This window comes from Papio anubis, chromosome 2 (genome assembly GCF_008728515.1).
Source record: "Papio anubis isolate 15944 chromosome 2, Panubis1.0, whole genome shotgun sequence".
Classification (NCBI taxonomy): domain Eukaryota; kingdom Metazoa; phylum Chordata; class Mammalia; order Primates; family Cercopithecidae; genus Papio; species Papio anubis.
Window position 1 is genome coordinate 93660937 of NC_044977.1, and position 15425 is coordinate 93676361.

Below are 15425 nucleotides of genomic sequence, written 5' to 3' on the forward strand. Positions count from 1 at the left end.
ATCAGCAACTCTGTTGGAGCACCAGACCTTCTACTCCTTGCCCCAACTGCTGTGACCCTATCATGACCTAGGGCCCTCTCTGAGCAGCTCAGCAAGACCCAGTCTAACAAAGGCTGGGAAGGGCCTCACTGGGACAGATTAATGGTGGACACTCTCACTGCACCGTCCAGTCCCCCTTTCTGTGGTGGAGTTAGGGCCCCACCCGCAACCTGTCTCCCTAAAGCTAGACACACGAGTACAGACAGGCCAGCAAGTGCCCCATCACCCACAGTGATTGACAGGGGTCAGAGATTCAGGGACAATCAATCACAGGGTGTTAGAACCAAAAGAACCTTCGAGACCTTTAAGTCCCACCTTGCTCCTTCCCCCTAGATCCAGGTGGGGACACTGAGGCTCAGCCTGGCTGAACCTGACAGCCAGAGGCATGCTGCTGCCTCTCCTGCCCCACCCTGAGGGGGTCAGGGTTTGGGAGGGCTTGGAGAGCTTCTCAGCAGGGACTAGGTCACATTTGGCTCCATGGGGCCTTTGGTCCCAACTTTGCCTGACTCCCCAAGTGACCTCAGGCATCAGTCTTCCCCCTCCAGGCCTCAGTGTCCTCATCTGTAAAAACAGAGGGAAGTCACTTTGCCCTGCCTGCTTTGCAGATGAATAGACGTGCCAGCTCTCAGAAAATGACCATGTGCAGTGAACACATAGGGTTACCTCATGAAGACAGAGCCAGGGTAGGGGCTATGGAGGTTGGGGTCCACAGGTTGAGCCCCCAGAAAGGGTGCCCGCTGTGAAGCCGCCAGCTGACACCCTGCAGCTGCCTACAGCCCACATGCAAGGTGAGTCAGGGAGCGCATCATCAGGGGCTGGCTGGGGGCACCCAGTGACCTGCTGAGGGTGGGTGCAAGAATCTACAGAAAGAAATGGCACCATGAGGGAGACCCCCTTCTCTGTGACTACAGCCAAACCCTTGAGTGTCTGGGCTTCTGTCTCCCCTTCTGAGAAATGAGGTAGGTAGTTGTGTTTCGAAGGTTCCATCCCGCTTGGCACAGGCAGACCCCAACACCCAATCAAACACCAGGCAGGGGATAGACCACCTTCTGTCCTGTTCCCTAGGATGGGGACTTGGAAGGCAGGCAAGACAGCATGGAGGACCCATACCCATTGCTAGACCACACCAGGCCTTACACACATCCGCTCATTCCCCCAGCTATAGTGCAGGAAAAGCTTAAAGAGGAAGTCCCAGGGGTGTCTGAGCTGGTCAGCCCCAGGATGGTACCTTTTGGACATTGGGCTCAGTCAGTAACCGGGTAGCCAGGTCACTGTCCCCCTCAGGGGGCGCCCGGGCCTGCAGGTACAGCTGTGGGCAAGGGGGAGGCACAGGGTGGAGGAGGCAAAGAAGAGAGAGGAGGAAGATGGGAGAGGGCGGGGTTAGAGCAGGACCAGGAGCAGCTGCCAGGTGCCCTGCCTGGCACTAGGGAACAGTAGGGTGCTGAGCCCCCTGTGCCCTGCTCAGATGGGCAATCGGGGGGATGAGTGGGTGGGAGCAGACACTGCATCTGAAAGCAGTGGTGTGCTCCTCTAGCCCCTGTACTTGGGGCCAGGGAAAGGGAAACAAGGCGCCAGAGCAGCTCCCTTCCTTCCATAACAAGCCCCGCTTCCGTGGGGCACAGAGCTGTCCTGAGCCTCAAGCCCAGTCCTATAGAGGCCCCAAGGGACGGGCCCTTGTCCATGCCCCAGACCCTCTCACTGAACTGCAGGCCATCCCACCAGCTGCAAACAACTGACTCTGTCCAGCCCATGTTTGCTCAGCAGCAGCCTGGCACCTATGCATGTCTCCCCTAACCTCTGGCTTCCAGATCCTCACCCCCAGGCTGGGGCCTACCCACCTTGCTGTTCTGAATGAGCCGAGTGAGGTGTTCAAAGCAATTGTTGCTGAGGAAGGTGGCTTGTAGCACTGGCCGGTCTTCACATGCCAGCATCATGGGGATGGCATCTGTAGAAGTGTCAAGGGTCAAGCCCTGCTCAGACCCCTCTAGGCAGCCTTAAGCCTTCCTTCGTATGCTGCCCCATCCAGCCCTTCCATCATCACTTAGGCTTTTCCCTCATGATGCCCCTTCCCCAAGAGCCTGGGAGCCCATACCCACCGAGCATGCTGACCCGGAGGGTGACAAGGGCCTCTTCGGGGCCTGAGCTCAGACCAGCTGGCCAGTCGGCATTAAGGACATGGAAGTAGCTCTCAAGCAGGGCACGAAGCTCTGGGCCACGAGGAGGTGTGCGGCTGGCATGCAAGACATGGACTGCACCCACCAGTGCCTCTAGAGCCAGTGGTACTAGGTGGGGGTCTGGGGCTGGCCCATGGCTCCAGCCCCGCACCACACTCAGCAGGCCTTTCACAGAGCCGTCACTTACAGCCATCTGCCCGTTCTCCTGCAGGTGTGGACAGAGATGGGCAGTGGGCAAGGGGCTCACCCAGCAGATAGATGCTGAAAGAGCCGCTCTCTAGTCCACAGGCTCACCTCCCAGCCTACCTTTCCTCCAGCGAGGATGGCGCAGAAGAGGTGGATGAGACGCAACAGCAGTATGGGAGGCAAGTGGTCTGCATTCTGTAGGCTCTCTGGGTAGGGGGTTGTGGGCAGGGTAATGTCACCAAGGTTGCAGGGCTATGGACCCAGGGGGCTGCACAAGAGGTGGGTGCCCTGGGGTGGAGGGGAGAAGGAACTGGGCCAAGTAAAAGACCCAGTCTGAGTGATAAGACTGGGCTTTGCCCTGGGGGGCATCTAAGGAGTTATGGCTGTATAGTAGAGGGTCTGAAAGGGACACAACCCTTCTCTGGGGGACTTAAGGGGGACACAGCCCAGCCCTGAGAGTCTAGCCAGCTTCCTAGATCCTCAAGCGCCAAAGTGAGGGCCCCAGCATGAGCACATCCTTCCTCTTCCCCGTGATGACCAGGGCTTAGTTTCTCAGATGCAAATCTCTTGCTCCATCTGCCCCTGTGACGGTTGGTGCTTCCCATGCTGTGCTCTGGGGACTCTGCTGTATCTCCTGTACTGATGCCACCTCCCCCACGCCCATGCCTTTGCTTGGGACTTCTAGGGGCTTTCACAGCCTAATACGTAGGAGGCCCACCTGGCCCTGCGCCAGCAAAGCTGGACAGGATGCCAGGCCAGGGACTGAAACTCAGAGGGCAGAAGGGACCAGCCCTGGGTCACATGCCTGAGGGAGGAAGAAGAGTAGGGCTGGGGCTTGATTCCGGTTGGATGGGTGGGAGGCCTCCTTGGGGATGGGGCTTTTGAGGGGAGACCTGAGAATGCAGTTGGAGGGGAGAGGGCACAGCATGGGCTAAGACCCTGAGGTGGGGTCAGTGGTAGCAGTCTGGGAATGAGAGGAGAGAAGCGAGGCTGGGCAGCAGGACAAGTGGAGAGAAAAGCTGTGGGAGGAGTAGGATTTCATCTTGAGGGTGCCAGGTTGACATCAAGGGATACGATGGGAGGAGGAATAAAATCCAGTTTGTTTTAATAAGAGCACCCAGGCTACGGGAAAATAAAGGCGGGGAGCTCCCTAGGGGTGCCTCCCCTCCTGGAGCTGCTGCCCCAACTCTAGATCCAGGCCCACAGCTCCATGGGGGCATCACTGAGACACTTAATATCTCAATAGGTCACCACCTTCTCACAACCCTGCCCACCTCTGTCCAGGCCATATCCCACCCTGAGCCTATCTAAAGTCCTGGCCAGTCTCCCTCCAATGAGAGGAGAGGGGACCCAGGGGAGAAGGGTCACTAGGGAGAACAGGTTCACAGGACCACCTGTGAACAGGCGGCCGCAGCTGTCCTGGGCATCGGATCCTCCAGCAGCCAGGGAGCAGGAGGTGGAGATACCTACTGTGTCTCCAGGATGGGTGGAGAGTGGGTGGAGGCTATGGGGACAAAGGGATTGGACCAGAGAGTTTTAAGATCAGAGTAGGGCACAAGTGGCTAGAAGGATTCAGGAGATGGGAGGGAAAGAGGATGAGAAATCTGGGTAGGCAGGTTGACCCCACCCCTCCACCTGATGGGATGCCCTCACTCCAGCCCAAGATGTCCTTTCTCTTCTCTCTGTCCCTAAACTCCTGCCTAGTCTTTGGTTCTCCCAGACCTGCATGCAGACACCACCAAGTGGTTCCTGTGTATGGCAGGATCAAGGAACTACAGGAAGGGGCCTAGGTTTGGGGGTGGGGCCAAGTGGGGGTAGGGGCGGGGCCTGACCTTGGAAGAAGGCACTGAATTCCTGGGGCAAAGCAGCAGGAGGGAACTTGTATTTGCTCTTCTCCTTGGAGCTGATGACTTCCCTGGGGGCAGTGAGGCCAAGGACATCAGCCCCGCTCTCATCACTCCCCGCTCTCACCCCTCCTTGGGCCCAGCACCGCCATCCTCTCCCCACCCTCCTCTGGGTTCCCTGCCTTTGGGCTGGGTCTCACCCACTGCGCTGGCGCCGCCAGGTCTGGTAAGGGTCAAAGAGGCCCTCGCAGAGAAGCAGAGCATGTAGGGCCACATTCTCCAACTGTGCCCCTTGGTCCTGGGGTGGTGGGCATCCTTTCAGCTGTAGGTGTGGGGAGAGAGGTTTAACCCTGCCATGGCTACCGCCTGCCTCCCTGCATGTACCCTCTGCCCCCCAAGGTAGAGGCCACTTCACCTCCGCCACCAACTTGGTCAACAGCGCCAGCACTCGGGGCACTAGCACCTGGCCCCGGCCTGCCTCTATGTTCTCCAGGTTTCTGGGGGAGTCAATGAGGAGAGAGGTCACAATAATATACCATGCCCCTCCCTGCCCCCGCTCCCTCTGGCCCACAGTTCTAGGCCCCTGCTCGTAGAGTGGATAACAGGGACACCTGCACAGAATGATGAAGAGCTTGAGCAGCAGGAGGGCTTGCTCCAGGTCGGCCTGGTGCAGCTGCTCGGCCAGCACATGCAGCGCATCCAGTGGTAGCAGCGGGACCTCTGCACCTGCCTCCTCTGGCCTGCAAGGAAAGGGGAGACATGGGTGCTGAGGACCCCTCAATCTCCCTGCTCTGTCCCTGCCGTCTGTGTAGATCCAGCCTCACCTTCGTGGCTCCAGAGAGGACAGTGAGATGCTCTTCTTGAAGGCACCTACGAAGGCCTTCAGCCACTGCTGCAGGTAACCCAGGTCCTTCTGTAGGCAGAGCAGGGGATCAGTGGTGGGGGGCAGAAGGGGTGCAATAAACAGGGCAGGGACAAGGGGATGTAGACAGAGGTGAAGAATGAATGGTGGTGGACACCGGGCATGGACAAGGGATTAAAGGCAGAGTGGTGGGTGTGGAGGAGGGGAGTAAGGGATGGGGGAGGGAGGGCAGGACATTGGAAGGTCAGCATCAGAGAGTTAGGTACATACTGACCACTCTTCCAGGCACCCCACTGCTTCTCTCAGCCTCCTAGTTTCTGCTCCCACCTCCCTAACGCCTGCAATCCTAGGCAGGTCTGACACAGCCAGGGGAGGGGCGTAAGTGGGGTGTGGCTGTGGCCCACACTGGTGCTAGGGCTGGAGAAGGTGTCCCACACAGCAGCCACCCCCTACCAAGAGCCTTGGGCTGGATCCTCATCTGCCATCGTCACCCAGCCCAGCAGAAGGGGTTACCTTCAGTAACCTTCTTTAACTGTGTATCCCGGGACACATGTGTACCATTAGACAGGCAGACCCAGACATGTGCACATCCTCATGTGCAGCACTACCTTGCCCCGGGAACCTCCACCCACCCTCGCTGGTTACCTGGACCCCAGGCCCCAGAGCTGGTTCCATGGGCAAGAGGGGCAGTGGCTAAGCCCAGGTCTAGGCGCTGCCAGGAAAACTTTGGTGTGAACGGGAAATGTCTCCTCCCGCCCCGGGGCTGGGGCAGGAAACGCAAAGTCACGGTGGGGGAAGGGGACCGCTTCCTCCCGGCAGACCGCAGGGATGTGGGGGGGCCGGGGCACCCTGGGCCCCAGTGAGAGAGGCTGCAAGCGACCTGGCCTGCGCTGAGGGTGGGACCTGTTACAGAGGGGTGGAGTCACCTATCCTGGGTGGGGCTTGTGGGCCAGAGACTAGTTTTACAAGCATGAGGTTGGCGCCTGGAAGAGCTCTTATCCAGGTGAGGGTTCTGATCCTGCTGCTTCAGTACCCTTCACCCAAGGCACCCACAGCTCCCTGACCTGTGCTCAAGGCCTTAGGCCATAGAGGTCGATGTAGAAGACTCAGCCATACCTTTGTCCCCCCAGCACCGCCATGTCCTGGCCACCTCATCTGGACCCTGCAGTTCTCTCTGCTCAGGAACACAGCTGATAAATCCTAGCCTAGCCCGTATCTCCTCTAACCTCTAAGCCCCTCCCAGGGGATAGGGGTGGGTGGTGGCTTATACAGGAATTCCTCCAGGCTGGCGCCATCTGGAGCTCCCAACCAGCTGAGTCCTAGAGTTAGAGGCGGACAGGGGGAGCTAGAGTGGAAAAGGATGAAGAGGCAAGGGACACATCATGGTCAGTACTCAGCAGGCCTGAGGCTGCTCCCCAGGGGCCATGGACCTCATACCCAAGGACCTCCAGAACTATCTTTGGATGGATGGCTAATTTTTGCAGTCTATGGACCCAGACCACAGGGCAAGGCCTGAATGGTCCCAGGGCAAGAGGCCTGACCACAGCAGACCTGAGCCAGATCCCCCAAAAACCTAGGCAGAGCAGCCATCCACCCTGTGACTGGGGAACTCCCTGGTATATTTTAGTGCAGATCTGAAGACAACTCAGAGAGGTGCCAGGGCCACCATGGAGCAGACCCACACAACCATGACATTTTGCCTGTCAGTGACATTTACTGACCTCTCCACCCTCTCCTGCTGGCAGCCTCCTCCCGAACAATCAGCAAGGAGCCCAAAATACTCAGATCCCGAGACAGCAGAGGCGGCCAGGGGTCCTGGACTACTACTTCTGAACCTCTCCCATTACAGATGGGGAAACAGGAGGCCCCATAGGGGATGCCTTATCTACTACTTTGCCTTCAGTGTACCTTTGAGGATGCTGAAAGCCAGACCTTAGTTCTAGGCCAGGACCACTCATGATTGCTAGCAAGCCAGCCCATGCAGACCATGTGACCCGATCCTTGCCTCAGTGGCCCCACAGAGACCGCTGGCTGCCTTCAAAAATGTCCCAATGCTGTCTTCCCCTCTTCTGCCCCTCAGTCAAGCCAGTCACTCAAAATGGGAGTCTTCCTGCCAGCTGCAGCTCTACTGAGCACCAGAAAGCCTACATTTGACTAGGTCTAACCCCTCCCCATAAAGGCTCGACTGCTGAGCCTGGCATTCCAGGCTGCTGGTCCAACCAGGACCTGCTTCTCCGGCTTCCACCTCTCCCCATCTGTGGTTCACATCCTCTTGTCCAGGCCTCTGCCCACCCTATGCCCTACTGCCTTGTGTAACTTGGGCTTGTAGTACTTGAGCAGGAACCTCCCACCCTCCTGGTGGCCATCACCTTGATCAGCCTTCCCAGGATAGGGGTGGGTCCCTCAATCTCTACATACTCCTGCTTTCTGTCCCTAGAACCACAGCCTTGGCCTGTCCAGTCCTGTAAACTTTCAGCAGATTGGGCTGAGCTGGGTTCAGGGCTGGGGCAATCAAGACAGCCTTCAGGGGCTCTGAAAGGGGATGAGGAGGTCTCCAAGGCACAGTATTAGGCAGGGGTGGGGTGGCTGCCTGTCCTGCCTCCCTGGGTCTTACCTTTTCTCCCTGGAAGGCCTCAGGCCAACTCTGGCCTAGGCCCCATGGCTTGAGACTGCGATGTGTCGGGGTATGGGAGTCCCTCAGGGAGCCAGGGTCAGAAGGCAGAGAATGGCAGGGGATGAGAGCATAGTAGCAGTGCTGCATGTGAAGGCCCAGGGCCTGGGAGGGGTGGCCGTGATGCTCAGGCTTCCCATGCCCCTCTCAGAGCCTCTGCCTTGGTCAGTTGTGCCAGCTCTGAGCAGGAACATGGGTCAGGGACAGTCCAGCCCCTCGCTCCCACCTAACTGGGTCAGAGCCCCAACCCTGTCCCCCACTGAGGGCAGGCTGGGAGCAGCTACACCTGCCAAGCCCTCTCCAGGGCCCATAGGTAAGTGATGCCCAGGTCCTGCAGCAGGGGAGAAGGTTGTGGGAATGGGGAAGGCCAGTGTCCCTGGGAAGAGGGGGTCTCATGGTCGCCTCCACAGAGACCCCAACTTATGCCCAACTAGCTGTGAGGGCACTTGAGAGTGCTGGGGGTGAGGGGCTCCTGAGGGCTGCTTAGGCTCAAACAGTCCCTGGCTGCGCATGGAACTGAGACTTCTCTGGAATTCTGAAGTAACCCGGAGGGCTGAGGGCTGGTGGTTGTGACACTGGTGGGGAGTACAGGGAGTACACCTTGTTTGCCAAGGTGACAGGGATCACTGAGCTGCCTGACACCATGCTGCTCCCAGACCCTGCCTGACGTACCCCAAGTCCAGCGCACAGTGGGCCTCGAGTAGACATCCGTCACCATCACAGCCTGATCAGCCAGTCACATGCCCTATCACAAGCTCACATCTGAGGCCCTGTGTGGGTGGTGCCCACCTCACCTCCAGCCTCCACACCCCAAACCTGCAGGATGCCCGGGCCCAAGGGCGTGACTCGCTGTCTGTACCCCCACAGGTCTGCCTGTGCTTTGCTCTTGTTTGCTCTGCTGGAATGCCCCCATCAGGGGCATCAGCACCCTTTGTAAGACCTATTCCTGTCTGGTGCCTCTCACGAACCAATCAGTGGTGAGCACATGGGTTCCGGAGTCCAGTCCCCATTCTAACTCTCGGTGGCTTGTTACCTAACATTCACCTCTTTAAAACCATCCCTTTGCTTCATGGGTAAAAGTTCTCCAGCCATACCTACCCAACTCGAGGTCAGGGTAAGGTGAGTGGAGCTCCAGATCCAGGGGCTCTGGACTGCCCGAGCTCCCTGAATTCCAGGCAACAACCCTCAGCCCCCACTGTGAGTGACAGTAAGAGGCATTAATAGACCCCAGGGAAGAGCTAGGAGCAGGAAGGGAGAGAAGAACACAGCTCAAGAGTGGGTGACTCCTCTCAGTCAGAGCTGCCTGGGTGGTAGTGAGCACTCCATCTTCAGGGACAGACAAGCAGAAGTGGGACAGGGTGGGGTCTGTGTGGAATAGCCTATCTCAGGCCTAGGGGGTCCCCCAATTCAGTATCCGGATGGGGAGGGCAATGTCAAGCTAAATGTGACTTCTGGCTACATCACCAGGACTGGAGGTCAGGCTTGGAGGATGTTAGGCCATGGGATGAAGCAGGAAGATGGGACTTTGCTGGGGCAGGGACAACTGAGGATAGTGGTTTGAGTGCCTGGGTGGCTGGGCCAGTCTCTCCCCCTTACCTGGAGAGGGGGTGCTGAAAGGGTGGACCTTCTGATCTCCATGACACCCACCCTACCCCAGGGCCTGACCATCCCCTTGTACTATATATATATATATATATATATATATATTTTTTTTTTTTTTTAAAAGCAACGAAAGCATAGATTTATTGAAATGAAATCACACTCCACAGAATGGAAACAGGCTCAAGCAAGCGGCTCAAGAGCCAACCACCCCCTTTTACTATCACTATGGAAAATGGCAATCTCCTTCCAGGGTCCCCATAGACCCATAGTAACTGACCCTGTTTCTCCGGGGACCCCACACTTCCCCATCAGCTCCCCAGTTGTCATAACAACCCCAGGAATGACCAGTGGCCACCCAAGCCTGGGCTGTGTGCTCATCTTTCTGTCACTACAGACCCTCCTCCTTCAGGCGCCTTGGTAATAGAGGCAGGGGACCAAGCATCAAGGAAGTGATTCCACCTTCCATTTACCCATTTCAGGAAGGTAAACTGAGGCCCAAAAAGGAATATGACCAGATAAAGTACCAGGGGGAGTGGAGGGCCTGACCAGGCTTCTAAGAGGCAGTAGAGATCAGTTAGGGAGAGGGAACTGGGGGAAGTGTGGGCAGGACGAGGTTGCCTCCAGCCTGACCTAACCTTCCTGGACCCCTCTGAGGCCTCAGTGGCATAGCTGGACAGGTCAGCTTCTGCTCCCTCCTGTCACCTGAGGGTTTGTTCTGCCCTGACCTTTGTGACCCTGAGTGCCCTTCCACATTCAGTGCCCCCTCACTCTGTGACCCCATTCACTGGGGGGGTTGCTGAACATCACTGCTGCTCCTGCCTGAACAGGGACCACTCATCTGCATGCTATGTGGCATTAACTTTTATGGGCTGCCCAACCGCCAGCCTGTCAGGTGCTGTCCCCAGTCCCCCAAGACTCCCCTGTCCTTCCTATGCCTTCCCTGGGGGAGCTCTGGTGGGCTTGGAGTCCTCTGGATGAGCCCCCACTGTCCACCAGGCCTGCTTGACTAGCTCTGCCCTACCCCAACTCCTGACAATTTGCTTCTTGTCTCACTGCTCCTGCTGTTCCTTCCTCTCGGCCCTCAAAGCCCAAACTCAGCCTCCTCTGGGGTAACTTCCTGACTGGTCACTGCTATGGGACCCACCCTTCAGCTAATACCCAAGGAGCACCTACTACATGTGAGGTCTGACAATCGTGGTAGGACCCTGCGTTGGTTTCCCCACCAGGGCCCTAAGGAGCTCCAACTGAGTGAGGTCCTGGGGTGCTCTGACTCTTCCCTCTTCCCTCAGCGGCCACCCACAGCCCCCTCCCTCACTATGAGGCCCCCAGTTGAGCCGGGCCCACAAGGAGAGGGGGTGGGTGGGTCTAAACCTGGGGTCTTTAAGGAAGAGGAAGGGCAGGAAGGAGTTACTCCCCCCTCTCCATCCCCACCCAGACCCACAACTGGGGAAACAGGTTTGCCAGCTGATGTCAGCTCTCACAGCTGAAGGGAGGGGTGCAGGTGTTGCTGGCTGGGTGGCTGGCCAACTAAAGGGTCTCCAAACACCCACTTTCAGCTCCGCCCCTTACCTTGCACTCCCCCTCCCCAAGCACACACACAATAGGTCCCTAACAGGACTCAAAGTTGCATAGCACTACTCCTCCCTGGATTGGGGGTTCCAGGAGCAGGAGCAGGCGGGCAGGAAGGCGAGCTGGGAGGTTGGCCCGAGCTTCCTCTTCCCAGGCAGCCTGGCCCCGCCTGGCTCCTGAGTTTGCTGTCACATCCTGGATTTGTTTGCCTGGCCCCAGACTGCCCTCTGCCTGCTCAGGCTTCCAAAGCTACAACCTGCCAGCCTATGTTCCATATCTGCCCTGTGAGGTGAGGAGCTCCTGGAGCGGGAGGCTCAGCACAGATATGAGCCATAACCACCTCCTGAGGGGATGGGGGCTGGCCATGTACAGAGCTCAGCTAGATGGGGCATCAGGAGGCAACCATGCTGGAGTTACTGTCCTGGGAGATACCAAGACACTCCCAGCAGCCTGCCACCCGACCTGAAGACCTGTCATTAACATCTCTCACACTCATCACCTGGTTTAAGTCCCCTTTACCTGCCCATGCACCTAGAACCTGCCCATAGCTATGGGGCAGTCAGAGGGAGGACTAGGGGTAGGCTTCTCTTCAAATCCTCTGTTCCTTCACAACCACTGGGGATGGAGGCAGAGAAGCTGGGGCGAGGGGACCCAATGGGGCCAGGGAAACAGGAGCCTTCTCTGGTCTGGACCAGCTATAATGGCTACCTCTCCGCAGAGTCTAGGAAGCCCCTGAGGTCAGGGCTGTGTAATTTTTTTTTTTTTTTTTTTTTTGAGACAGAGTCTATCACCAGGCTGGAGTGCAGTGGTGCAATCTCAGCTCACTGCAACCTCCGCCTCCCTGGTTCAAGCAATTCTATAGGCATGCGCCACCATGCCCAGCTAATTTTTGTATTTTAGTAGAGACGGGGGTTTCACCATGTTGGCCAGCATGGTCTCGATCTCCTGACCTTGTGATCCGCCCACCTCGGCCTCCCAAAGTGCTGGGATTACAGGTGTGAGCCAGCACGCCCGGCCAGGGCTGCCCGGCCAGGGCTGTGTCAATCTTACAGGCGGAAAGCAGAGGCTCAGAAGTCGAGTTTGATCTGAGTTATACCTAAGAGGGACTCTACTCCATGCCTGGCCTCCTGCCGGGGGCATGGACCTCTCACAACCTGAGCGGACTGAAGAGGCTGTGGTCCTTCTGGCCTGGACTCCAGGTTGGTGGAACACAGTGGGCCAGCCTCCTCATGGAGGGCCAGCGCGTCTGAGCATGAATTCCCCCCACTGACAAACTGTTCAGGGCACACAATGGTCTATTGTGCCCAGGGCACACCTGAGCCAGGAGCATGATGCCAGGCAGGTGCAAGGAGGGAGGTGCTGGGTGAAGGGGAAGGGAGTGTTACCCTGGGGTCCCTCCCTGCTGTGGGTGCAGAAGGAAAATGGGGGACTATGTGTGTGAGACGGTGTGAGTGACACCAGGTTCTCAGCTGATGGGACACCCAGGTCAGAGTCACTCCCCTCACCTTCTGAGACCACCTGAAGTATTCTCTGAGTCGGGTGGGGAGCTCAGGAGGAAAGGGCCTCCCTCCAACCTTTTCAGACATCCTTCAGGGAATCAACGCCCCACCCTCACCCTGGGCATCCAGAGCAAAACCTTTTCTTCTGCTCCTAGAGAGGTCCTGGGTCCACCCCTCAGAATGGGGGCAGGGTGGGTCGTTTCAAGTTAGGGAGGAGCTTATCACAGCCTGTCTGCCGGGGGTGTGGGGGGATGCAACTCAAGAAGGACCTGAAGTGGGAGCATTCCCCTTCCACACACCTCCCTACGTCGGCCCACACACCCCCCCTACGTTGGCCCACACCCCCAGACCCGTTGGCCACGACCACCCAATCGGGCTGCGCCCAAGGGAGAGGCAGCCCATATACAAATTGAGTCCCCCTCCCCCTAGCCTCCTGGCCAGTCTCCAGGTCTCTCCAGGCCTCAGTTTCCCCATTTGTAAAAAGGCGAAGAAGCGTCCGGCCGCCTCGGCCCAGGCCACTCTCCTCTAGCAAGAAAGACTCAGGCTGCATGGTCCTGCTGGGGGGGTGGGTTGCTGTGAAGTGCACGACAGCGAGGCATAAGTGCCAGAGGCACCCGACGGGCTGGGGGCACACACGTGTGTGCGGAGCCGTTGCATGCCCTTCGCGCGCGCGCGGCTACGCGGCCCCAGCGGCGCTGGGCGCAGGTGCAGCAGGCGCGGGGCGCGGGGCGCGGGAAGCTGGGGGCACCGAGGGTGCGGATGCGGATGCGGGGCGGGCTCACCTGCGCGTAGTAGAGCAGCCACAACTCGTAGAGCCGCTCCGAGGCGGCCATGGCCCGGCCCGGCTCCAGCCCTGTTGCGCGCCACCTGTCGCCGCCTCCTCCGCGCCGCCCGCCGGTTGCCCTCGGCCAGGCCCATGGGCGGAGGGCGTCACTCCGGGGCGGAGCGGCGCGGTACTACTGGGGAAGTCTGCGGCTGTGGCCTCCGCGGCGCTGAGCCACCCAAGTCTGCTCGCTCCTCCTCCTTCTTACTGCCGGCCGCCGCCCGGCTTCCTGCACTTCGCTGCAGTCACCGCCGCCCCGCCTCTCCCGGGACCGTGTAAAGGGCTGAGAGCCTGGCAGGAGGAGGGGCCTATGGGCCTGGCGGCCCGGGCGGGTGCCCCGCCGCCCCGCCCCGCCCCACCAGTGCCATTGGAAGGGCCAGCCTGAGCCTCCCGGACGAGGGTCGGGGTGAGGAATTTCAGACTTCTCCAGGGTCTGAATCCGCCCAGGACGCTGCTGGCCTGACTGCAGTTGCCGCCATTCAGGGAAGGGGCGGCGGGCCGCGTGGGGGTGGCGAGGGTCCTTCAACAATAATGACCACCATTGGCCGGGCGCGGTGGCTCACGCCTGTAATCCCAGCACTTTGGGCGGCCAAGGCGGGCGGATCACGAGGTCAGGAGATCGAGACCATCCTGGCTAACGCGGTGAAACCCCGTCTCTACTAAAAATACAAAATATTAGCCGGGCGTAGTGGCGGGCACCTGTAGTCCCAGCTACTTGGGAGGCTGAGGCAGGAGAATGGTGTGAACCCGGAAGGCGGAGCTTGCAGTGAGCCGAGATTGCACCACTGCACACCAGCCTGGGCCACAGAGCGAGACTCCGTCTCAAAAAAAAAAAAAAAACAAAACAAAAAAACACACACACACACACAAACCAATAATCACCACCACCACCATGACGACCCCTTGTAGCGCTTATCAAATGCCAGGTGCTACTCTATCGCTTTATGGGAAGACCAAAACGCAACTTTTGAGCTCTAGCTGTTTGTGGAGTGTGATGGTGGGAAGTTAGCAGCAGGACTAGCCTGAAATACCTTCGGGGCCGCGGTGCCCTCCCAGATCCCAGAGAGGCTTAGACCTAGACCGTTCCCACGGGTCCCCCTCCCTTCTCCAGGAAGCCTTCCCAAACGCTCCAGTGGAGGGGTTCCCCCCACTCCCCAACTCCAGGGCCCAGAACTTGCTTCACATATGTTGTTTCTTTAACCTCAAGAGGTGGGTGCCTCATGGCTCTGTTTTTTGTTTGTTTGTTTGTTTTTGAGACACTGTCGCCCAGGCTGGAGTGCAGTGACGCGATCTCGGCTCACTGCAACCTCCGCCTCCCAGGTTCACACCATTCTGCCTCAGCCTCCTGAGTCACTGGGACTATAGGCGCGTGCCACCAGGTCCAGCTAATTTTTTGTATTTTTAGTAGAGACGGGGTTCCACCGTGTTAGCCAGGATGGTTTGGATCTCCTGACCTCGTGATCCACCCGCCTTGGCCTCCCAAAGTGCTGGGATTACAGGCGTGAGCCACCGCACCCGGCCAGCTCTGTTTTACAGATGGAGAAACTGAGGCCCAGGTTGGCCAAATGAGGACCACCTGGGCATGCCCAGACTGTGAGGTGAGGGCATGGGGAAAGGGGCACAGGATGATGGTAGGAGGGACCCAACCCCTGGTAGGTCAGGTCCCCAGGGATCAGGCCCTTTGTTGGGGCTGGGGAGAAGTTTGCTGGGCCCAGAGAGGTGCTATTGGTTCCAGGAGTTGACCAGTCTGGAGACTCCTAGGCCTTGGGTGGCCAAGAGAACAGAGACCCTGTCCTGTTTTGTTCTCCTAGCTTCTTGGTCCATGCCTCCAGTCTGGACTTTTGTCCTGCTCCATCCATCATAGCTCTGAGCTGGGGTTTCCTGAGCACCTCCAACCTGCATGTCAGGCCTTGGCAGAGCAACCCATCCACTACAGGAAAGAAGGCTTAGTGAGGACAAGACGGTTAGTGAAGGGAGGGCTAGACCTGTGGTCTGTGGCCCAAGGGCCTCTGAAGGGAGTTGGAAGGGGAAGAGTGGATGTCCACCTGTAGCCAGGGAAGGGAGGCCTCAGGGAGGGAACAGCCTAAGAGGCTAGTTGTCCCCTGGCAGTGGAGGCAGGGGGAGGCATGGTCTCCTATTCCCAAGTGGGGGGGTGT

The 15425-nt window shown here is 58.5% G+C and overlaps 2 protein-coding genes across 12 annotated transcripts in view; one reads left to right on the forward strand and one right to left on the reverse strand.

Moving 5' to 3' along the window:
* The window catches only part of NBEAL2 (neurobeachin like 2), a 29446-nt gene extending 15950 nt beyond the window's left edge, over positions 1-13496 (reverse strand). For 2 of the 11 annotated variants that reach the window (XR_004182174.1, XM_031663401.1), the window contains exons 1-10: positions 13229-13496; positions 5068-5156; positions 4855-4983; positions 4659-4740; positions 4444-4565; positions 4232-4314; positions 2520-2605; positions 2136-2418; positions 1878-1984; positions 1268-1348 (exon numbers count right to left, since the gene is read on the reverse strand). Coding sequence is in view for 9 of the 11 variants with exons in the window: in XM_031663401.1 (XP_031519261.1) it covers positions 1268-1348; positions 1878-1984; positions 2136-2418; positions 2520-2605; positions 4232-4314; positions 4444-4565; positions 4659-4740; positions 4855-4983; positions 5068-5156; positions 13229-13279 (1113 nt within the window). In the remaining 2 variants the exon portion in view is untranslated. Of the gene's footprint in view, positions 1-1267; positions 1349-1877; positions 1985-2135; positions 2419-2519; positions 2606-4231; positions 4315-4443; positions 4566-4658; positions 4741-4854; positions 4984-5067; positions 5157-5375; positions 5515-5750; positions 9400-13228 lie in introns of those variants that run through there. The other 9 variants (XM_031663398.1, XM_021934466.2, XM_031663399.1 and 6 more) reach the window with 7 other exon arrangements.
* A 1600-nt stretch (positions 13497-15096) lies between these two features.
* Positions 15097-15425, forward strand: part of CCDC12 (coiled-coil domain containing 12) — a 56617-nt gene continuing 56288 nt past the window's right edge. Inside the window, exon 1 of the mRNA XM_017955483.3 lies at positions 15097-15232. The gene's annotated coding sequence lies outside the window, so the exon portion shown is untranslated. The remainder of the gene's footprint in view (positions 15233-15425) is intronic.